The sequence below is a fragment of the Scardinius erythrophthalmus genome, assembly GCF_964197995.2.
Source record: "Scardinius erythrophthalmus genome assembly, chromosome: 2".
In the NCBI taxonomy this organism is placed as follows: domain Eukaryota; kingdom Metazoa; phylum Chordata; class Actinopteri; order Cypriniformes; family Leuciscidae; genus Scardinius; species Scardinius erythrophthalmus.
This window is the reverse complement of record NC_138222.1, coordinates 37,769,764-37,794,707: the sequence shown is the minus strand read 5'-3', so window position 1 is coordinate 37,794,707 and position 24,944 is coordinate 37,769,764. Positions and strand designations below refer to the sequence as shown.

Below are 24,944 nucleotides of genomic sequence, written 5' to 3'. Positions count from 1 at the left end.
ATATATATATATATATATATATAAATCAGAATGAAGATTGTTGCCAAGTAGGCTATACTTTCTCACACTGTAAAAAAAAACAGATAAACTAATAAGAAAAAATAAGTGATCATATATATATATATATACACACACACATAAATGTACAACTGGAAAAAGGCACGTCTGGGTCTGTGGTTCTATACTGAGTAGAAAAAATAAAGCAAAATTGACAAAACAAAGCACTGTTGTAATTTGAAAACTATGATATGTATTAGGTGTCGGCTGGTACGTTTGGGCTATCCGTCAAGTTAAACAGTCACCAATGTTTGAGCTAAATATAACGTCGTTGATGCTGGGCCTTTATAAACAAGTCGAATCGGGGGCGTGGCAATTGCGCAGGTGAGATCAGACAGACTCCGCCCACTGAGGGGCAGCTCCCCTGACTCGTGACGCATCCGGAGCGGGGCGGGACGGGGAAGTGCAGCAAATAGCGAATGCTGAATGTGATTAGGAGAGTTTGGACAACAGTGGAGCATCAATAGATATCTGAGATCTCATTGGAGACACACACCTGTTGAGCTGCAGGAACTTCTTACGACTTCTGCTTTCTGAATTTTATCGAGGCCATCGGTTGAGAATTCAGAAATGACGGACAGTCTTATTCCCAATGGGTGCAAGACCAACGGACCGGTGGAGAATGGCTACTTCAAAAAGGTAAGAGAGACTCGAAGTTTCATTTCTGTTTTTCTCGAAGGTTCCGTAACGTTAGCTGACGTTAAATTCCTCAAGACCTTTTATTTGTCACGGTCTTAGATGTATGTAGCATCACTGCAGTTTTGCTAGTGTCGTTTTGAAAAGATTCGTGACTTATTTTTATGTTCTTTCATGAGTTGTAAGACGTGAAGTGTAGATAATAAGTGAAGGACGAGGCATTTAGCTTCCTTTCTTCATAAGGTGTTTGTAACAGGATCTGTTGGAGATGAACACACATCTGCTCTGCCTCCCAAACAAAACAATGCCAAGCGAAGACAGTTTAGACTCAGAAACAATTAACCATGTATATCATTTATTATTTGAAGGATTACTACTGATTTCTGTATTTTATTCACCTTATTTACCATATTCGTTTGGTTTCTTAATTATTTTTTTTATATCAATGTCCCTTACAAAAAAAAAAAAAACATGCTAACCATACTCCAGGTAGTATTACTGCAATAAATTGTTATTAGGAGGGCCTGCAACTATGATTGTTTTGATAATTAATTAGTCACTAGTTAGCATTTTTTTTATCTAAGTAATTTTAATTCATTTACAAAAAATGTTATTTTATATCCTGCCCAGTTTTGTGCTTCAAACAATGTGCCATTTGAAGGCAATGAAATGTAATGAATGTAGGCTATTTGCTATTAAAGGAGAACTCCGGTCAATTTTAACATTGAGCTCATTTTTTTGTACATTTGGAGTGCTGTCAATACAGAGAACAACGACAAAAATCGGTGTTGCCTACACCGAGTTATTCTATTTTTAAAATTTGCACCCTATTGACTTCAATGGGGCAAGTAGTAAGCCTGCTTTTTAGCCTCTTAACATCCTTTAAGTGTCATTACAAGTGCACAGAAAATGTGAGTGATTCCTTCCGAGTGAACATGGGTGAATCTGACTGCAGTAGATAGATGTTAGAGATATTAATAAAAATGAAGTTAATTCAGCCAGCGCTCATACCTCTGTTTACATCCTGTTTTCGGTGGAAGGCCATAGTAATCGATTGTCGAGTTCACGCGCATAGGTTTAGTGCCTATGATCACGCGCGTGAACTCGACAATCGAAAACTGATATGAGAGAGGAACACATCTCACTCATCTGAATGCATTACATTTTTACTCCATAACAATAATACATTCAGAGTTACTGCTCTTATAAAAATATATATAGATATATAGGCCTACTTTTTTATATACTTGCAGTTAATACCTAACAAGAAATATTTAGAAAAATGTAGCCTATGTTTTTTGAACTAATTGCATTGCTATTCAGTTGCAATTTATAATAAAATTTATTGTTGATTATTTTTGTTATCAATTATTATAGAGTCAATACAAATTTATAGAATCTCTATTATTAGGAACCACTGTCATGTAAACATGACCGAAGACAATCCCATATTATATGTCATGATTTTGCAGAACTATCATATTTTCGGGGAAACTGTGGTTATTTATTGTGAATTATTTGTAAGCAAGTTGTGTAGAGTTGTTTTTGGCATTTTCTTGTCTTTTTATTTGGACAACTTTGATTTCTTTAAATTCAGGTTCTGCAGTGATCATGGTGAAATTGTCTCAGTGTGTTTGTAAATAAACCATTGAGTGACTAGACTACAGTATTCGGTATTACTCTTCACACATATCAATACTTATGATTATCTTGTGTCTTCTTGTGTGTACATCTATATGTGTTTGTTGACTTTTGGAAGAGTAGCCTAATGTTTGACAGGTTTCTGACATTTATCATAGACTCTGGATGGAATTTAGCTTTGTTAATGTGAATGGCAGCTGAAGAGGTCTATTGTTAAATTGTGTAACTCTGTTGAGCTCACCTCTCTTTGTGTTGAGAGTGTATCAATTGGGCTTTGTTGTTCAGTGCTTCTCATTGATATTAAAGTGGTTGATGTAAAACTGGCCTGCATAGTGATTGGTTTCTACATTTTATCTCTGAATGTTTGTCTGAAGGCGCTTTCACACAAACGGGAATAAAAAAAAAAAGCAAAATGGATCACAGACTGGGTTTTCTGAATAAGTGTGGGCAGAATGTTTATGGTAATGCAAAGTTGATTGGATTTTAGAGGAAATGCAGTTTTTTGTTTGTTTAGTACATTTCCCATGTCTCATTTTCATTTATTACATGAATTCTTTGAAAATGAGTGTGGTCGCCATCTGCAGCGAAAAGGTTTCAGGCCTGTTACCAGGTGGGAGCTGGTTCAGACCGGTGATGTGGTTTTGGTCCATTTCCTCCTGAGCTGATCCTGCTTGGGCTGCACTGCTTAGAGAAACTGAATTGCAGATTCAGCATTTTCCTCCCCAGTTTTCCTCCTATTAATGTTGCATCTGCCCAGTGACAGTGTATAGCCAAACCACAAACATTAATGAAACACAGATGCTCCCATCTCATGTCCTGGCATAGGCAAGAGAAGCTGTTCTGTGATTTAGGATTAGTATAACATGGCTTCTGAACATCTCATAGCATTACGCAAAGTGACCGATCAGAGTAAGAAGGAAAGAGTGCGTCTTAAACTAAAATGAAAAAATTCACCAGAATGGCATATACTCCCTGTTGCCTAATTCTTTAATGTGTACTCTGTAGTCCAACTTTGAGACAGAACGGTTAGTCATTGGCTATTCTCGAGGCTGAGAATATAAATTAACATTTGTTACCGTAGTCTCATATTTGTGCGGATACCCCACCATATATAACAGTTGCAAAATGTTGAACACTTATACAACTCAGTTGAGGCCCTGTTTTCTGTCTCATTTGTGCCCTGGTTTGATTAGGACCTTGTTTCTGCTCTGTCTGCACTGTTAGTCCAGGGTAATTGCTGTGTGATTGTGTGTAACGCAGTTGTGCTGGCAGCTCTTTGGATCTGCTTCGCTAAACATTGCCCTGGTCGGTATTCTAGAATGTGCAGAGGTCACGTCTGGTCCCTTTGACAACCACTGTTGCATTTAGTGAGAGACGGCCCATGTTTACACTGCAGCAGTCTATGGTTTTCTTGTTTGAGGTTGCTACATTCACATTCAGTCAGATTATTAACAAAAGTGACAACCAAATTATATAATTAAATTGACTAGCTTAAATTTCCTGTGCATTTCGACCAACCTATATTGTGCGAACAAATCCTCACGGGGCATCTAGTCTGTCATGTCATGCAATACGAGAGGCACTCTGCACTGCACATGTTCGTATCTCACGTGTGTTGCATGTTTTTTTCATTTTTTTTTCATTTGGGGTTTTGGTAACTCATAGAGACGGAGATATGAGCTGTGTGTTATCTGACACTTTTAGATGCATTTAATGTCTCTCTTCCACCAGAGCTGTACTCATCTGCCCTTATAAATAAAGCATTGTAACGCCAAAGTCTGCTAATTAAGATTTGATAGATAAACCTCGATAGTAATCATCATTAAAAAAATTGTCAAATAAGACTTTCAGGTAGTATGAAAGTCACCATCTTTAACATTTACTTCTGTATCTGTGCTTCTAGATGTTATTCATGGCTGTTGCAAGAATAGAAAATGGTATTGACTTTGGTTACAGATGGTATTCAACCTGTTTTTGTAACATAACAATTCAAGAGTCACATTAGTGAGATTTGGGTGAAATTTTGTGAGCAAACAGTCCATTGTCCATTTCTAATAGCATAGCAATGCATGAAGCACCACTCAACAGAGGTCACCTTCAAACCAAACAGCATTCCATGGCTACTTCATATGACCCACTTGAACCCGATGTGAAATCTATGCTGGGAAATTTTTCCCCCTCACTCGAAATTCCTGATCACATGGATTTCTATTGAAGGTACTGGATTATGAACGTGACATTTTTCTAACAATGGAAAATGTGACCACACTTTTAGTATAGTTGTGGATCCTGTGAATGTCAGTAGCCGCTTTTATACATTAAATTACCATAAGATTGAAATAAACTATATCTGCTGTTCACACAAACAGCAGTCAGCATCACTAGCTGTGTATCAAGCGGTCAGTTTTGTATAACTTAATACATTAGAACTGGGCTATAATGAAATAAAAAGTTAGATCACTTCACCATTGAAAGCTGGTGCTCTTTCCTGTGTGCTCAGTCATAGCTAGTTTATGTATTCTCAGAAATAGACATTACGTTTTCACAGTAGGATCTCATAGAATGTTTGTCACGATAAGAGCAGTAACCAGTTTGTGTTTTTATCCATCTAGATTGATACCAGCCTCCTATAAATCAGACCTCCTCCCTCAGCTATCAGATTTATGACAGATAGATACTCTCTATAGGCGTGTCTGGGTAGGAAATTGATCTCCTTACAGCATGTACTGTGTACGCCACTCCTTACTGACGTGACAAGGTGTATGAGTCGGCTGGCATGTGCTTGTGTGTTTATCTTTTATAGGAATTATGGAATGCATTGCAGTTGTGGTTTATAAGACTGTGAAATGTTCACAGTGTATAAAAACAGCCAATAAATTCATTTTATACTAGCTGTCAAATAGGGAGTCCTCGCCCCAAGAGCCATGTAAGCTGTTGTTAATCTCTTTCTCTCCATCTCTTTCTCTGACAGGGATGTAATCCATTTGCTCAGACTGGCCGCAGTAAACTGCAGAATAAAAGAGCGGTTCTCAACCAGCAAATCATCAAACAGATGAGGATGAGAGCTGGAGCGGAGAACCTTCTCAAGTAAGTCAAGCACACTTATGTGTGGACACAAACCCAAGGGCAAGTGCTCATCTATCACCCTCACCTATGATGTTTGTCTACGGGCATGTGGGTGGATATGCAAACAAATGCAGGACATATTTCCCAAAATGACCCAATAATGTTTCAATCATTGACGAAACAAGTTTTTCTTTTAAATAAAGTTCTGTAGTCTTTCATTCACTGTTTGGCTTTGGTTACATAACATCTGTCTTGAAGTATCTGGCACTAGACCGTAGAGCCCTGGCTCTGTCAAGTAAATCATTTCCCTGTTTTGGAGGAATCCTTTGCTCTTTTTGAGGTGAGGTTTCAGTCAGAAGCCTTGCTGCTAATCTGCCGTCAAAGAATTTGTCTGTTTGTATGTGTGCAAAAGCCAGTGTTTGGAGCTCATCTGCACTCTCATCTCACCTGTCAGGTGTGCCTTTAGCATTTTTACCTTTAGATTTGGAGTTGATGATAGACACAGTAACTTTGTGCCTTTGTTAAAGCTGATGACTAAAGAGGCTGGGAATATGCTATATGTGAGATTTTTCAGACCTGATAGATATCAATGGAGGCTAGAACTAGGACATTGAAACCTGAAACCTTAAAGTGTCCGCAAAATCCGCCAGATGATGCGTTTGCTCCAGGGTTTTCGTGAAAACTACAGATTATACTTCTGCATTTTTGTGTCCCTTCCTTCGGACAGTCGGATTGACAGAGGGTTATTAACAAAACAGTTGTAAGGGTAGGTTTATCACTGAAAATTGTATCATTGTATAGTAGTATATCTACTCTTTAAACAGCATTATGGTAAATACGGAACACTGTGGCCACAGCTTTCTTTCCTGTACGCGACAACGTCTTGCTTTTGGGCGGAACTGACAGAATGACAGTTTCTTTAATCCCCCCTTCAACACATTCATCATGACTAAAAGTTAAAAAAACAAGGCGGTTTTTGACCCTGGTCAAGCATATCCATAGCAGACTGGTGGGAGTGGCCTTGGACGGCAACATGCGAGTGCATTATGGGTGTTGCAGTTTTCCTACCTATTTTGCAAAAGGGAAGGTTTTCTCTAGTCAGGTAGCACCAATTTCAAAAATCTTTTCAACTTTCTACTGTATAGGCAGCCACGTTTTATTGAGGTGAAGTAATATTTTCCCCTTTAATCTCTTAAAAAAACTTTGCTTAGATCAGTTTATTTTGAAAAGTATGTTTTTTTTTTAGATATATTTACCATGCAAAGTCCTTTTTCGAACATTCTTGCAGCCAGCCATCAACTATGAAATGCTGGCACTGATTTGAATGTTAACCGCTGGTCAGCCATGTGTATTGCTATAGCTGAACCAGACGAGAGAGGAAAAAACTGTCTAACTAAAAATGCAAAGTATCATGCAAATCATCATTTTTTAGTGTCACCTTTCTGGTGTTTTGCAGCACGCTAATATGGCATCAAGGAAGAATGTTTTCATACAAAAGAACACATCAGTTCACAGAATGTTAATGGCATTGGTGTTTCTAAAATGAATCATTGTGAATTAGAATTTGGAAACTGAAAATTCTGGGCCTACTGGGCTGAAAACCTAAACCAAAAATGGTCATTTTAAATTAGCCTTCAATTAGCTGTTCAAATGAATAATATAACATATATTTTTCTAATTTAGTACATTCACTTTCTTCAATTGGTATGGCTTATTGACAAAATTGACAAAACATAATTATGCATGTGTCACTGTTGAGCAGTCATAAAGTTGTTGGCACATACTTTTATGATGTGCAGTAAACAGAATGCCATTGCCTCAAAATAACTGTTTATTTAGTTACATAGAGTTTTTTTTTTTGATAATTTTTGAAAGATGTCTCCTATGCTCACAAAGGCTGCATTTTTTTGGTTCAAAAAGTAAAAGTACAGTAAAAGACTGAATGTGAAATGTTACTAAAATTCAAGTGTTTCTATTTTATTATATGTTCAAATGTAATTTATTCCTGTGATGTCAATTTTCAGCATCATTACTCCAGTCTTCAGTCACATGATCCTTTAGAAATCATTCTAATATGCTGATTTGCTGCTCAAGAAACATTTATTATTGCTATTATTCTTTTATTCAATGTTGAAAACAGTGCTACTAATATATTTTTTGAAAAAAGAACAGCATTTTATTTGAACCAGATTTCTTTTGTAACCGTTTAAAAGTCTTTACAGTCACTTTTGAATTTAATGTGTTCTTGCTGAATGAAATTAATAATTTCTTTAAAAAAAACTGATCAAAAGTTTGAACAGTAATCTACATATATTTTTGCCTATTTTCTTTCAGCTGCTGAAAAGTTTATCTATGGTTTTGAATACTGTAACTGTTGATGCAAATTGTGTCAGGACACGAAAGTTCTGATTATACTTTGGTTTGATTGTAGGACATAATTTGCCTGATTGTAACTGGCCAGTGCTAGACTGTCTGTCAGATTTCTATCAGTTCTGTTCAAGGAAGCATTTATATAAATGAAATGTGAGCCGATGAGAAGCACTGCCATCTTTTCAGTGAACACCCACGCATTTAGAAAGGACAGATATTTGTGAAGTTTACAGAACTGCTGTTGCATCTTGTTGTGAAAACCACAGCTGATACATCTCAAAGATCCCAATGTTTTTCCCTGTACGATAAGCACACACTGTAACATTGCACAAACCGGTCGCCATGGGGACGTTAAGTGTGTCTGTTGTCTCCATGGTTTTGAAGGACACACCTGCTGCTGGGTTGGTCCTTGGAGCACAGCATTTGATTGGCATTGACATCAAAGTGGCTTTATATCTTAATAGAACAATACAGTTTGGACAAACTCTTTTGACTAAGAAATTATAAGTGAGTCTCCCTTCTTTTACTCTCTGTGGGTTGATGATATGTTGTCATTATTGTCATCTGAGATTGGCTGGCGTTTGGATGGATATTGTGAGCTGTCTGACTGAAACGAGGCTGGATCCAAGCAGATACAAGGCATAAAGCAGTTTGGTGCTTTTAATCTCGAAGGAATGTTTCTAGATCTAGTCAAATTCCCACTAGTCAACAGGTGACGGTTGTGACAGGTACACTAGTGAGGTCATTGCAATGCTTTGATGGGTGTGCAAATGGCCCTGAGGTCTTCTGTCAGCCTGTTTTACACGTCCACGCAGGCACGTACACAGACATGTCAGCAGACGCCGATAACTCAGTGAAACACTACCGTAATTACTTCTGTGTTTAATGCGTGAGTCAGATCTAAAGATTGTATGTATTTTAATGATATTCATGAGTCAGTTTTATAGCCCTTCAATAGAGCCGGATGACTGAGTGTTTTTCTTTGCTTGAGCTCATTATTATTGGGATGGGGTGTGGATTCTTGCTCAATCTCTTCACCTTCCATTCATAGCTGCTCTATGTTCAGAGGTGATCTGGAATGTTCTCTCATTCATGGGTCTCAGAGGTTAGTGGTTCATGGGAGAAGGGACCACATAATAGATTGATTGTGAGGATGTCATCTGCTTTTATTAAACTCCCTTCCCCCACATCTCTCTCTCTCTCTCTCTCTCTCTCTCTCTCTCTCTCTCTCTCTCTCTCTCTCTCTCTCTCTCTCTCTCTCTCTCTCTCTCTCTCTCTCTCTCTCTCTCTCTCTCTCTCTCTCTCTCTCTCTCTCTCTCTCTCTCTCTCTCTCTCTCTCTCTCTCTCTCTCTCTCTCTCTCTCTCTCTCTCTCTCTCTCTCTCTCTCTCTCTCTCTACGCGTCGTGACGTTGAGAAACCTATCTATAGATATGTGTCGTCGTGTACCTATCTTTCTGATCTAAGTGGCTGTAATCCACATTCTTGTTTGTTTGAGTGAGCCTACATGCCCAACCGGTTTCATTGAGTGCTAATTTTGTAACGTCCCACCCTGCCAATGTGCTTTTGCGTTTGTGTACAGAATAATACTGTATATAGGCTACCTCATGAGGACTTTAAGATGTGTATTATTATTATTATTATTATTATTATTATTATTATTATTATTATTATTATTTTAGGGCCCTTCTGCTGTTGAAACTGAACCACTGCATTATATATAATAGAAGATGTGAAAAGCAGAGAGAGGTTAATTTCTCACTCAGGTTGATGCGATCCCATCAGTGAGGGAGGTGTTGGGTATTAAACAATGGAAAACATGACTCATAAGAGTTATATTTACTTAAAAATTAAAGAACATCCTGTTAGTAGTAGTAGTAGTACATACATGTAATAAAGGTGTCTTGGTAGTCTTTTTTTTCTCTGTTGAGTGTGTTTGTTAGAACCACAAGGTATGCGATTTAAAAAGGAACAAAGTTGTTTCTTCTTTTTTACAACTGTGTGCCTGTGGAATAATAAGAGCTCAAGTCTCCAGTCCAACCTGGCCTCATCTCACCTCCTCCCATTGACAAGATTTTAGAATAGAAGTCACAGATGAAACGGGGCCGCTATGCAAATGTTCATCTGTCTCTCTATAATGTGGTGTTTTATTGGTTTTAGTCAGGCATATCTCTTTTTCCTATTCAGTGAGTGTTTGATCAGGACAGTGTGGTTTAATTCTAAAGCCTTTCTTTGACAAGCATGGCTGTACTGCACACTTGCCACTTATTTCTATCAAGCACACAAAATAACAAAAGCTACATTCTTATCAGCCTCTCCCTTCTGTACTGCAGATGTTGAACTAGAAGGACATTTCACACCAGAGACATTGTGAAATTGTGTGAATGGTGCAGTGTTGTGAGTTACTGTGGATATGACCTCTGCTTATCCTCTCTCTCCCTCTCCCTCTCTTTCTCTTTCTCAAGGGCGACGTCCAATAATAAGGTTCGGGAGCAGGTGGTGCTGGAGCTGAGTTATGTCAACTCAGATCTACAGCTTCTTATGGAACAGCTGGAAGGACTCAACAGCTCTGTGGAAGTTTATCAGAACGTACAGTAAGTACACGCACACACAGCACTGATTAGGATGAAGAAAGATACAGTGAGAACTTACTCAAGGCAGATTAAGATCCATTCTAGAGAAAAGGATCCACAAGTTCTACTCACGCACATGTCCAGTTTATCTGGACACACAGAGCCTCCCTGATGAATTACAGTAATGTAAGGGCTGTGTGCAGAATGATATAAGAGCAGACTCCCTGCTGAACTCCCTGCTCACTGCCCTGTATTATCACATTTTCTCTACTGATCTATGAGGTCATAGAGGATAGATATTTGAATATTGCGGAAATCAGCAAAGCTTTTTTGGAAATTCTGTGGCTACAGATTCCATGTAAGCATGCACATAAATTTCCTGCGATTGTGACTTGTATCTCAGAAGTAATTTTGTGAGCTCCTGCTACATAGTCATAAGGCCTTCCAGTACTAGGAAGTTTAAGAAAATCCAGTCATTCAAATGAGATCGCAGCAATTAGCAAACAACAACAATCCAGCAATCCCATCAAAACCTGATGGACAAAATCAAGTCCTGGCCAACATATTATTATTATTATTATTTTATTTTTTGAGAAGCCTTTTCACTCGGATATACGTCACAATAGTGAACGAAATACAATTGCAATTTCTGTTTGTTTAAGTATTAAGTCACTGCCACAACAACAGCAATAAACTGAAGAAATTCCTGCAAAATATGTTTTGAGCACCAGCAAATCTAAAAAAAAAAAAAAGAATATATGCCTTGCATTTTATGTCAAAGCATTTTATGTCTCATTTTATTAAAGCATACAATTTTATGTCTCGCAGCACTTAAAGGGATAGTTGGGCCCCATTGACTTACATAGTATTTTTTTTTTTTTTTCATACTATGGAAGTCAATGGGGTCCATTAACTGTTTGGTTACCCATATTCTTCAAAATGTCGTGATCAGAAATGTAAAGGAGACTTCTGTGTTCAGGAAAAAGGTTGATTGGAGGGTCTCTTCTACTTATGCTACCCAATGCTCCCTCCATTGCTATCTACCCTTATAGTTGAGAAATAATCTAAACTTGACTGAAGTTTAAAGAGAAGACAAGACATGGACTGCAGGTTCATTGGTTAGTCAGGTACATCTTTTTGAGTTTCTTTACATTAATCAAATTTCCAATAGATAGAGACTCCACTCCACACAACTGGTCAGACAGGTTTATGCAGAGGTGGGTTGACAGGTTGATGATTCTGGTGATTCCTCAGGCTCATCCTCCTTTCTCACACACATGCCACATGTCTCCTCTCACGTGTCAGAAGAGGATGTGCAGGAGTGTGTTCAAGTTTTCTTTTTAATTTTGTGTTTCTGCTTCCTTTTCCATGGTATCATAGTTATAGCATGTTTGACATTCTCTCACTGGCATCAAATTCTGTCAAAATCATCATATGTGAAAAAATGTTTTAGCTTAGAATGGTCATACTGTCAGATAGATGGCAATAGAGAGAGGAAAACACGTTCTCTGTATTCAAGGGTGTTTTAGTGATTCTTTCATTAGGCATACAAAGTAAACCCTGCAGCCAAAATGAAAGGATTCATTAGTGGCACTGCAGTCATGCTTTTTTGACCATCATGCTGTGTATGTTTTGTTTATTTTGTAGGTTGGAGTTTGTTTCCTTGGTTACAGTTGGATTCTAGTCCTCTTTAAATCCTCTCTAAGCCCTCTTTTGCCTCTCAGACCACTGTGAGTGAGAGTGTGTGTACACGTACACGCACCCTTGAGTGTCTTTGGCCTGCTTCACCCTCTGCACGAGAACAGCCGTCTTTCTCTGCTCTAAGAAAGCTCAGACATATCTTCAGCTCAAACCCTGCTAGTTCTTCATCAGCATTAGCTTCATAACATGTTGAGGCTTACAGTCTGAGGTTTGTTCCTCTAGGCCAAGCACTAATGAAAGAGTGTTTATCGCCTGTGCCTGAAGGGTTCATAGTAAACCAGAAAAACCTCCTGCAGACATCTGCACCGGATTCTGAACCCTTGACCTACATCCGTAATTATAACTCGCTTTAAAGCTGTAAACATGAGAGACAATCTCCCTTTTTTTCTTTTTGAAGTAAAAGTGTGGTATGTGTTAAAGGGATAGTTCACTCAAAAATGAAAATCCACCCACCCATCCTTTTTTTTTTTTTTTTTTTTTTTTTTTAAATGTACTCACCCTTATGTTGTTCCAAACTTGTATGACTTTCTTTCTTCTGCTAAACACAAAAAATATATATTTTGAAGAATGTTTTAATCTCTATAATGAACTCAGTAGGGTCCAAAACAACACCATTTGTGTATATATAAAAAAAATTACTACATTTTTATCAAAATATAATCTCTTGTCTTAATTTTCGGTGAACTGTCCCAGTTTAACAAAGGCACAGGTTTGACTCAATTTATGTTTCTCATAATCTTAGATCTTTTGAATTAAACTTAATTTGTTTTGTCGATGAATATAATCTTTTAAATCTCCTATGCTATGATTTGTCCTGTAACAGATGGGTTTGGCTCAAATTATGCTTAAATCCAAATTCAAGTTACCAACAAGTGTTTAAATTTTTATTCCATCTAAAAAGCATCCCAGGTGTCTGACGTTGGTTTAAAGAACCCCAACATAAGTAGAAGGCAAAAGGTGGCGACTCTGAAGAAACTAAAAGTTTCAGTTCGTTTGATTTTGGTCCCTTCATGATTCCAATACTTCCATTTGTGTCATTGCATACTTTTAATACTGTACTGCTGCTTTAAAATGGTACTAATAGCAGCAATAAAGCAGTAGGTGTGTCCGTTTTGGACAGGCATTGTATTTGTTGAGTATATTTGTGGTTGTGCTTTTTGACTTTGAAGGGCTTGTGCATACCAGCCTGCGTTCTCTCTCCAGAATCTCCGGTTACTCTCTTCCTCCTCACTGCAAATGTGTTTCTTCAAATTTCTACAAACCCGCTTTATTTGTCCTGTAAAACAAACAAAGCCTATCACCTCCTGAATATGATGAGTCTGAGAAAAGGAATATTCCCATTGGTGCAGTGTTATCACCGGTGTTTCATGCACAGAAGACCGAACAGAACAAGGTCTTCCTGTAGCTGCACACAATGTGGCATTCTCTTTTGCACCTGGCTTCCAGCTTACTGTGTGTGTGTGTGTGTGTGTATCAGTATAAGTACAGAACTGCATTCTTTCATTTCTTTCATGCCCTGCACCCCCCTTCTATCCCTCTCTGTCTGTTTTTCTCATGGCTTGAAGAGTGTACAGACAAACCTGTCTTCTGTTCTCTGTGTATCACTGCAGTTAATGTTCTCTGCACCGTGATTGGTTTTCGTTCTTTGAAGTTCTTATTACATAGTGCACTGAAGAACATGGCGGATGTCAACATGTTGTTGTGATGTGTGATTCAGTGCTACACTTGCAACATGGAAATGTTGTTGTTATTCTCTAGGAGTTTGAAATGAACTTTGTTTCCAGTTTGAGAGTGAGTTCTTATATCTAGGCCTGCAACAAGTAATCTGTTCCAGAATTTGAACGACTGAATTACACAAACTTCTTTCTACACATCTTCTCCTGCCTTTTGTGTTTAATTACTTGGTTACACTTTACAACAAGGTTCATTTAGGTATCCTTAGTTAATGGATTAGATAACAATGAACAAAAATTATACAGCATTTATTAATCTAGATTATTTATAAATATATAATATAATATTATTCATTGTTTTTACATAATACATTAATATCAATTCATAACTCCAATGTTAACTTTTTTAGCATACACTACTGTTCAAAAGTTTAAATTTGGAAAGATTTTGTTTGTTTTAAAAGGCTGCATTTAATTTATTGAAAATACAACAAAAACAGTAATGTTGTGAAATATAATTTAAAAACTGTTTTCTATTTTAATATATTTTTCTGAATAGAAAGTTCAAAAGAACCGAATTTATTTGAAATAAATATTTAATAACATCATAAATGTCCTTACAGTCTAACTAAAATTCAGATTTTTTTAGGCATAGTGAATTTAGTTACTATTTCCTCTGGTCCGGCAATATTTCTCACAAACATTTCCCAGAACCACACTGGTGCTGCACTGTTATCTGTCATCTAGATGCAATCAGGACAGGCCAGGACTGCCTCTCATCAGCTCACACTCATGTGTTCTCTAGTCTGTCTTCACCCAGCCTGCTTTGAGCTAATGCCCCACCAGTGCAAGCACTGTAGTTAATGCAATGACAACATGCATATAATTATATTGTGCTGAAGTTTACAAAGTTTGATCAGACAAAATGTACCAGACATACCCACTCACACACAGTCACCTCTTTCTTAGGTCAAATTTTTTTAATAGTCAATATTTTTCTATGACGCAAGTAGGTTAATAGGCTTGTGATGGTAAACCATCCTTTACTCGGGTATCAGCTGTTTCAGTCTTAGAGTTGATTGAAACTTGCAGAGAATCGTCATAGTATTTGTAATGTGTGAAAGGGGTCACATACACAAGCATGTCTCAGTTCTGAGTCACACACAGATTAGTGGGTCCTGCCTTTCTGAGCCTTATTCTTTCCTAAATACTGAAAGTGTTCTCCTTTGGTTTTTCTAAATTTAATTTCTATTCTCTCTTTGTATTCATTTTACAGAGAGACAGCCAGCATCCCTCTCATCCCTCTGGGACTGAAGGAGACAAAGGATGTCGATTTCTCTGTTCCTCTCAAGGTCAGTTTCTTTCACGACGACCCCTCAATGTTTACCTCAGTTATCAGGCGTTGAGTTAGGTGGCTTTCATGATTCTCAAAGCTTTTCTTAGTGAAAACAGAAAGTAGGTCAGAGTAATAAACAAGGAAGCCAAATACTCAATAAAACGTTAATTGCTGTTTTGAAAGTCTACAGTGATGTTTGATGCATGGCATTTATTGTCTTATAAATAAGTGGGTGTTGAGATGTTTGTTGAGAGACAAGGATCAATCAGATGCTTTCAACCTGTAATTTAGCTCTGTAATGACATAGCAATGCAGGTGAATCTATGACACAGTGTTAATGGTACATCAGTTTTCAGACAAGTTTAACAAGGAGAACAGACCTATACGTGACTATGTGGCCTTTTTGTGTTTGCGTTGACATTATCAATGAATTGATATGAAATTTTTTTATTTGAACAGGACTTCATCCTGGAACACTACAGTGAAGACGGCTCAAACTTTCAGGATCAGATTGATGACCTGATGGACCTGAGACAGGTATGATACAACATCTGTAAAAGGTGCCAGGTTCGATTCTTGGTTGAAATTGAATTTTTGGATAACATAAATCTGATCAGTAAAAACAGATGCTCAAGACTAACCAATGAGACCGGTATTATCAAAGATCCTGAAGTAAATGTGTGTGTTTCAGGCCTGTCGGACCCCCAGTCGTAATCCTTCTGGTGTGGATTTGCTTGCCAACTACTTCAGTCAACTTTCCTTCTTGGAGACTCGTTTTTTCTCCCCTACACGCCAGCTTGGCATTTTCTTCACATGGTAGGTTGCATCTCGCCCACACCAGTATGTATCAGCTGTAAAAAAACCAACTCATTCAGAGGAAACACACAACTGGTCTGACTGGACTGTCAGGCTGCCTTTGTTGTTTCTATGTTTATACATCAGCTTTTTGTTTCATTTATTACCCTAGAGACAAAGGGAGATGACAGGATAAATAAAGAAAAGGTGTCATCATTAAAAAGCTGGAGAGAATTAACGGAACTGTTAATAAACATATAGTATGCAATTCCTATTAACACAGCACTACATATGCAACCGAACAAAAAAATAAATCCTCACGTGAGTTTTAACACACATTGTTTTGTGCCTACGCAGGTATGACTCCTTTACCGGCATGCCTGTGTGCCAGCAGAACATCTCTCTGGAGAAAGCCAGCATGCTTTTCAACATGGCAGCTCTCTACTCCCAGATTGGCACCCGTGCCGACAGACAGACACAAGCTGGACTCGAGGATGCCATCGCTGCCTTCCAGAAATCTGCAGGTGAGAGGTTTTGAGTAGATGCACTTCTTATATGCAGATAAGTCTGTGAGAAGGTAAGGTATCCAAAACTATCCATGATGAACCATGGTTGAACTCCTGCCTCATGAGAACAGACGTGTATTCAGGTTCTGATTGTGTTTTGAGGTGGAGTGAACATGACGTAATTCTTCCCCCTCAACAGCAGATCTGTCACAGGCTCATGGGAACTCAGTGGCTTGTGTTGGTTTTTAACCTCCTTAAAATAACAGCAGCATAAAGAGAGATTTGGCTTGCTTTCTTAAGCTATCAAAACAGCCAAACCCGCTGTCTTTCATCACATAGAATGTTTTGTATATCTCCACCGGAAAGAAAGTCCAAATATGATCGCCCTCCCCTTTTGTTGCTTTGATTTATTACAGAAATTGATTGACACACTGTCCTACAAGTCTTTTTTTATCTCTAAGATCTCTGTGTTTGCAAAATCATTAAATGAAAGAGATGACAATGCTATTTTATATGAGCTATAATGTTGGGAAGCTTAATAAGAAATGATCTAGATAGAATTTTCTGTTTAATTTACGCTAGTGCTGCAGTGGACTGGCAAATATAAGGGGACTGGTTTGTGTAGATATAATGTTGAATGTAATGTTGAATTCTGTCCGGTTTTGTTTCTGTATGTTCTGCTGTAGGTGTGCTGCACTTCCTGAAGGAGACATTTACACACACTCCCAGTTATGATATGAGTCCTGCAATGCTGAGCATGCTGATCCGGCTGATGCTAGCACAGGCGCAGGAGTGTATGTTTGAGCTGATCACTCTGCCAGGAATCCGAAATGAGTTCTTCAGCCTGCTCAAAATGGCACAAGAGGCTGCCAAGGTACTTGTTAAATGTTTTCAGACTAAGGAATTCAGTGATATTACAGTGGGTATCTATCTGTAATACATTGGAGTGTTTTTTATTTATTTAATATTTACTTAGTTGATATTGGATATTTAATTATGCATGCTCATTTTCATTATTTTTACATTTCGAATTAACTTTGTTGTCATCTAATGGTCCCTTATTTGTTAAAAAAACACACACATAACATTGTTTAATGTAATCTTTAGCAAATCTCAGAATGAATTTTGTACATTATAATGTAGTGATGCCTAAATTCACTAGCTTTAAAAATGATTTAAATAAGCTAAAACTTTTATTTAGTAAGGATGCATTAAATTTATCAAAAGAGACAGTAAAGGTGTAAAAACATACCAAGGATTTCTATTTCAAATAAATGCTGTTGGTTTGAAATTTCAAATCTTGAAATCCTTAATATTTAGTTTCAACCAAAATAGCAGCACTTTTTTTTTTTTTCACGTTGATAAGACAAAATATTTCTTATGCGCCAAATCATCATATTAGAATGATTTCTGAAGGATCATGTGACACTGAAGACTGGAGCAATGACGCTGAAAATTCAGCTTTTCCATCATAGGAATAAATTACATTTGAATAAATATTGCAATGGAAAATAGTTATATTATACTGTAATAATATTTTACAATATTGCTTTTTCTACTGTATTTTTTTAATTTTAAATCAAATAAATGGAGCATAAGATGCTTTTTTCAAAAACATGAAAAAAATCGCACTGACCCCAAACTTTAGTAGTGTATGTATAAAAAATGTTTTGCTGTGATATTCTTTCTGTTTTAATTCAACCTTGGGGCATCGTTACGAAGGGACATTTTTACATATGTATAAATACATGACCTATTGATCCTGTCAGTATGCAGGCCTTTTCCCAAAGCCTACAGTTACTCCTCTGTCTGGAGTGGTTGTGACATTTACCCCTCTCTCCTTTCTTTTCTCAGGTGGGGGAGACCTACAGTCAAGTTCACCAGTCCATGATCCAGACCCCCATTAAGAACAACGTGCCCTTTTTCTGGACTACCATGTCCCATCTGAAGACCAATCACTACAACTCACTGGCCCATTACTTTGTCTCCACCGCTCTGCTTGACCACCAGTGTAAGTTAAGCAGCCAATCACAGCTCTTGGCCATCTCCCTTTGGCTGACAGCCCACTGGAACCTTTAAAGGTTACCTTTGTGTCTCATTCATAGAAACTGTTTCCTTTTGCTTGTGAGAGTAAAGAAGGATTCAGGTATCAGTGCTTTAATGGACTTTATTCTGGGGAGCTTTTTTGAGGACGTAAAGAGGGAGGCAGATGAAAGCCAGAGAAGGTTCAGTATCTCGGCTACTTTTGACAGTGTGCTGATGGACTGTGCCAGAACTAATGGGATTATGTAACATTCTCTTTGTTATTCAAACAGTCACTCCTCCATCCTCTCTTCCTCTCTTGTGTTTTTACGTCTCCATAAAAGACAGTTTTGGCTATTAATGAGCTTATTTGGGCTCTACAGACCGAGTAAATGCATAATGGAATGTGTAAATGCCACAACAATTAACATAGCCTTAGTGGAATAAAATGAAATTTACAGGATTGTATCCTGTTGTATTGAACAATCAATGCAGTTTTTGAATGTTGATGATGTATGTGTCTGTGTGTGTGTAGTGATGCCTAGTGATGATGAGGACAAACAAGAGAAGGCTCTGTCACAACTATACGATGCCATGCCAGAGGGACGTTCTCCCCTTGACATCCTGAAGAATAAGGACGACAGACAGAGAATAGGTGTGAAGCTCATACATGCATACCTGTCAGGTGTACTGTAAATGATTGGGATATTCCACTTTAGCACACTGAACTAATATTTTCTGTCTGTTTGCTCAGGTAAAGCTCATCTGCAGCGCTCCATCATGGGTCACGAAGAGGCCATCCGCACACATTCTTGCTGTCGACACCTGCAAAAACTGGACATCCTGAGTGACATTCTGCAAGCTAGCCTCAAACGCTCTCTTACCAAGTTCGACCAAAATGATAAGGAAGATGAGTTCACGGACTACATGCTTGCACCAGATATTATCTGTAAGTCAGAGATAGACACAGTAGTCAGTTTTAGAATGTTTTAATCAATGTGATCACTCAGACCACATACAGTATTAAGCCACGGTTGCACTAGACTTTGAGCACGCAAACATTTAGCAAAAACTGCAACGGTCGTAATATGACGTTACATTCTGCAGCATCTTTTTTAAAAGCATAATCCAATGTATAATGCATCCAAAATGGATGCATTGCGTTATTTTAATTTAGCTCAGCAGTCATGCCATGACGAATTAATTTTCTATTGGGCACAAATCTTCACAAATTTACAGGTCAGAGTGCTGAACTTACGTTTTCTGTCTCTCGCATTTGTATGCATATGAATGGAAATCAATGGAACTAAAAGTGCAGTGTGACCAGCACCCTTTTAGTTGCAATCGCATGTAACCATATCACAACCATTATAAACACTAATGCATCTGGATGTGTCCTGGTACATTTGCGATGCATTTTACTTCCAGATTTAAACAAATGTTCTGTCTCGCCTGATCACATGATTGGATTACTGGAGATTGATGTTATTTGCTCATGTAAACTTTGACAGTTGTGCTGTAGTTTTTAAATCTAAAAAGTAAACCATATGCAACAGTGAGTTTTGTTTTCACTGAAGCATCACATTTTGAACTGTGTTCTCAGAACACAACCTGCATGTTACAGTAGAGAACAAAAGTGCTAAGTTCAGTTGACATTGTAAACATGCAGTAACATTGTTTTACTCCTTCTCTGTTAGCTAAAACAGAAAAGAAAGCTGAGATGGAGATTCCAGCTGCCATCAAGGTGAAAGTCACAGACCTATTCCATCGGCTGGTATGTGGGCTACTAATTCTACTCAAAAAACGTTCAAGCTCTTTTCACAGCACAGGAATGCTTGTACAAATTTGCAGCTTTCTTGGTACACAGAATAGTTTTACATAATAATTAAGTCTTATGTGAGCATGTGTGCTGTTGAACAGACCCATGTTAATTGACCTGTACACACTGGCCAAACAGACCATAACCTCAACAATCTGAGGTTTTAATTTATTTTGTAAAACCAAATTACTGTAACCAGTTGGGGATGATGCTGAGGCATATTTTAGAATTTTTGGGGAATCTGTTTGGTCAGTCTGTAGAGTATGATATTCCTTTTACAGTACTAATATGAATAACCCTGGTTTGAATCTGAATTTCTGAGTGTTACAACATCCTGAAACTATGACTCTATAAAACTCAAATCAACCTTGTTTATACTATTACTATTACTCGTATTTGGTGTCAGAGGTTTGAACAAACTTCTAACTCTAAGCATTTAACTTTGGCACAAAACTCATCCTGCACTATTTGTCCACAGACATTAATGATACCTACCACATATTGAATGACTTGTTGAGGGGTGATGTGCTGTTAATTTTTTCTTAAACTTGATTCCTCCTAAAACCTTTGTTTTTATTAGTAATCAAGTTTATATAATTGTCAAATGTATATCTCTGCGTAAATAATTTTGTTATAGAGTGTTGCAGTGATTTTAGGTCAATCCAGAAGTTAGCATCACTCTGATTTCCTCCAAAAAAAAAAAAAATTCCCATTGCATTTTGGATTATTGCAGAAAATAAGCTCTGTGACCAACAAATGTTTCTGATTCTTACACGTTTTGTTCAAGATAATCTTCACAACCTAACTTTATTTCATTGACCCGTTTGTCTTTATTTTGAGTTTGATTTCTGTAACAAACAGTCTTCGTCTGCAGTAGATTCTGTGAAACTGGAAGAATCGTTTTGACTCTGTGCTAGAATATTAGAATTGTATATCTGGTGTACAGAACTGGAACATTCGAGAACCACAGTGACGTATATTCCGTTCCCTCTGGCTGTAGGGAGCAGGCTAATTCAGGTGAAGGAGGCAGAGTTTATGATGTGGTTAGTTTTATGGAAGCGTATATTTGAGTTTTACCACCTTCAGATGTCTGAGTGACCTTCAGAGAGTTCAAAGAACCACTGCTGTGATCCTGTAACAGTTACCATGGGCTCTTTAAATTACCCCTTACTTGAAATTTCATTTCCGTAGAACATGGGGAGGTCAGTTTAACATATAAGCTTTGCAAGTCCTTAATCAAGTCAGATGACCTTTCTGAGACAGGGGTCAATGACAGAAATGTAATTTTTGGGTGAACTAACCCTTTAAGATTTTTAATGTAACTAAATTTAAATTTGAAGGCTCTTTTGGCCCCCCTGGAAGTAAAACCTTTTGTGCCCTCTGGTTGAGAACCACTGCCTTAAATGCTTCAACCTGAACATCACCTCAGATGGCGGTGCTTTTCATGATGATATTAAATAAACCTTCTACACCATATGAGCAAAGCCATTCGCATATACTGCGTGAAGTCAGTCTGCCAGTAAGCCAAATGTTTGGATGGTGAGCAGTTTGGATTTACAGCCAAGGACAACCAGGGTGGCAGGTTAAAGTTACAAACGCCCCGAGTGTGTTTGAATTAGGTGAGTTGCTATAGTGAATTGCTGTTGTATTTGTGTTGTGCAGGGGCCTTTGTCAGTGTTCTCCGCTAAGCAGAGATGGTCAGCTCCGCGCACCATCCGGCTGAGACTGCAGGACAGAGACCTCGGATTCACTCTGAAGGGAGATGTGCCCGTTCAGATACAGTCACTCGATCCACTTTGTCCCGCAGCAGTGAGTGTTCACGCACAGACACAAACACGATAATGCTTGTTGAACACCAAAAGAAGATATTTTAAAGAACTTTTTTGTCCATATAATGAACAATGGTGTTCAAAACAACAGTGGACACTGTGTACAACTGTATGGACAAAAAGAAACTGAGACATTTGTGTGTTCCTTGATGTAAACTTCTCCCCCCTCCATTGTATTGCAAATAAACAATTAATAGCCATGACAATTATCAGAAGAGGAACCTACTTCCTGTTTCAATTAATCTTCCTTTTATACATGTGAATGTCCTTGAAGCTGATGTAGATTTAATCTTTGACCACAGCAATTAAATGAAAACAAAACACACATATATCCACGCCCACTGCACCTGTTTTTGACCATACGAGTCTCAAGCTGTCTCAAGCAGCTGTGTGTCTCCCACAAATAACTCACTTTATTTTTGTTGGAGCACAAAAACGAGTCCTCTCAGAGCTCATCTCTATGGTAACAGCAGTGTGGTCGTGCCGATAAACTCATACCATAAATATCTGAAGTGTCAAAGCGCCACTCTTGCAGGACGTGATTTACTTCTCTGACCTTCTCCTGTTTTTCCTTTGTTTCTTTTTCTCTCCACTGTCTCTTCATCACCAGGCCGAGGGACTGAGAGAAGGAGATTACATTGTTGCTGTGGGCGACACAGAGTGCAAATGGCTGGGAGTGAGTGACGTTATGAAGCTTTTAAAGGATGTGGATGAGGAGGGCGTCAACATCAGAGTGGTCAGCATGATGGATAGCAGCAGCCAGCCAATGGTAACTGCTTTTTTCTCAAGGTTTTCTTTGCCTACCATTGATGGAGGAATTATATTTAATATCCCAAAGAGGAATTATATTTAATAATATAATATATTATGCTAATATCAACAGTATAGTTGTGAATATAAATACACTACCGTTCAAAAGGGGTCAGTACGGTTTAAAAAAAGAAGAGGTTTATATTTCTTCATCAAGGATGAATTAAATTGATCACATGTGGCAGTAAAGACGTTTATAGTGTCACAAAATATTTATATTTCAAATAAATGCTGTTTTATTCAGAATAAGTGTTGTTGGTGGTTTAATTTTCTCTCTCTCTCTCTCTCTCTATTTGTTTCTGAAGCCCACCAAGAGTGCTACATACTGCAGCGGTCTGTCGAAGACCTACTCCATGATCTGCCTGGCACATGATGAGGATGATAAAAACCCGAAGTCTCGCAAGGTAGCAAAAAAACCATCATTCCTCAGCTGGGGTCTCAAGAACAAGAAGAGCAGCAGCACGCTGAGTCTCCCTACTGCAGATTACAATGGACCCTGGAACAGACCTACCTATCCCAACTCATATAATGAAAGCGCCCTCTACTAAACACAAAACTGGATATATACTTATGCTGATAGTGTAAAAGCACACTATATTGCAAGAAGAGGAGGAGAGATTTTTAGTGAGATTCAGATAAATTACAGATGGAAAATAAAAATGTACATTTTGCACAGACCTATAAACACAGGTGTAAGCTATACTCTTGTTCCTTCATTTGTCCGGTTGTCTAGAAAATCTTGCCAATAAATTAAAGGAGAATGATTACGTGTTTTAACAAATCAGTAGATAAAAACATGACGTGTATGCTGCTCGAAGTTTTTTTTTTTTTTATTGGTTTGTTTTATTATTGTTTTATTGAATGGCTAAATGGTGTTATGAAGGATTTTTCTTTTTCTTTTTTTTGGAAAATTCCACAAATTAGTGGCATTAACAGGCATCCTCTTCAAATTAAAATGAGGGCTGGTAGATTGTCAGTTAACATGCAGCCTTTTTTTGAGCCTGTAGCTTACAGACAGACCACCACAGCAGGTTTCTGTGATGATCTTGCATCATCGAAACAGAATTCTAATCCTGTGTCAATCACTGTAGAAGAACAGAATGTAGGAGAGGATGGTGATGAATAGCTTTTGGCCTTGGAATGTCTGTACAAACAGTAATATGATTTGGTGTAACTCAAGTATTTACGTACTGAAGTGAAATACTATGATAGGACTCTATTGCTAAATTCAAGCAAGAAGGATGGAACATAGCAGTGAATACAAATGCTGTTCTTTTTTAACCTTTGTTTCATGTGTTTTACCTGGCGCTTCTTCAGTGTTGGAATATTTCACTGTCTACAAAGTAGATTTTTATACACATTTGATAATCAAATAATTTTTATGCAAAATAAAGAGAAAAAATATCTATATAAACATGTATTCATTTTAAGTATTTAGGTTTTGTATCGTGAAACTGTGGCCTGATTGTTTTTTGGTTACATATCTTTCTGTTACTTGGTGTACGCTCTTCTGTTTATATGGTATAGCTCAAAGGCTACAGATGGCAATGTGGTTTTTTTTTTGTCTTACTGATAATATTTAACTTTTCATTTATTTGTGGAAAACACTGCCTCTCAGTATCCTAGAAAGTCAGAAGCCTTTAAAATGCCTTACAACAGTCTACACTGACAAAATTGTATTTAACTGGACTTCCGCTCCTGCTTGTAAAAACTTTATTATTGTTAATGAATGTATCCTTACCATTTATGTTTCTGCTAGTGCCACATTTGGAATTATAATGACAAACACTGTTCTGAGAGGATGTTTATATTACAAGGTTACATATTAATGATTCTTTGAAAGTTAAAGTTCACAGACCTTTTCTTTAGGGTCAAACCAGAACCTGCATCAATGCCCGAAATTGTAACTTGGCTACAAATGTTAGTAATAATAGAGCAGGTTTATTGATTATTTGCTCTTGTATCTACAATTTATGTAGATTACCAATGGATATGTCTATGGAAATGTCTGGATTATGATGCAAACTATATTGTTGTCTACTTTTATGTTGTATATGTAAATTTTGATCTAAATAAAATACGGGGTCAAAGCTGTGGCTGTTCTTATTGTGTA

At 37.7% G+C, this 24,944-nt stretch overlaps 1 protein-coding gene across 2 annotated transcripts; it reads left to right on the top strand.

The window, feature by feature from the left end:
• The first annotated feature begins 372 nt into the window (after nt 1-372).
• On the top strand, nt 373-24,942 carry rhpn2 (rhophilin, Rho GTPase binding protein 2). 2 transcript variants are annotated; one of them, XM_081394050.1, is made up of 15 exons: nt 373-696; nt 5,306-5,421; nt 10,233-10,361; nt 14,991-15,066; nt 15,510-15,587; nt 15,742-15,866; nt 16,203-16,369; nt 17,038-17,225; nt 18,206-18,362; nt 18,909-19,028; nt 19,128-19,322; nt 20,071-20,147; nt 21,855-22,001; nt 22,632-22,790; nt 23,137-24,942. In XM_081394050.1, the coding sequence occupies exons 1-15, from the start codon at nt 628-630 to the stop codon at nt 23,377-23,379; spliced, it is 2,046 nt and encodes a 681-aa protein (XP_081250176.1). In that variant the 5' UTR covers nt 373-627; the 3' UTR covers nt 23,380-24,942. The 2 variants fall into 2 exon arrangements, with proteins under 2 accessions (XP_081250176.1, XP_081250177.1); XM_081394051.1 differs by having other exon boundaries at nt 450-696; nt 20,071-20,117; nt 23,137-24,925.
• The last annotated feature ends 2 nt before the right edge of the window (nt 24,943-24,944 follow it).

What these genes read in the sequence shown, in the direction of transcription:
- rhpn2 (XM_081394050.1), top strand. Translation starts at nt 628, where the DNA reads ATGACGGACAGTCTTATTCCCAATGGGTGCAAGACCAACGGACCGGTG. An exon ending in GAAGTTTATCAGAACGTACA is followed by an intron (nt 10,362 to 14,990) that starts GTAAGTACACGC and finishes TTCATTTTACAG; the next exon opens with AGAGACAGCCAGCATCCCTC. An exon ending in TGGCACAAGAGGCTGCCAAG is followed by an intron (nt 17,226 to 18,205) that starts GTACTTGTTAAA and finishes TTCTTTTCTCAG; the next exon opens with GTGGGGGAGACCTACAGTCA.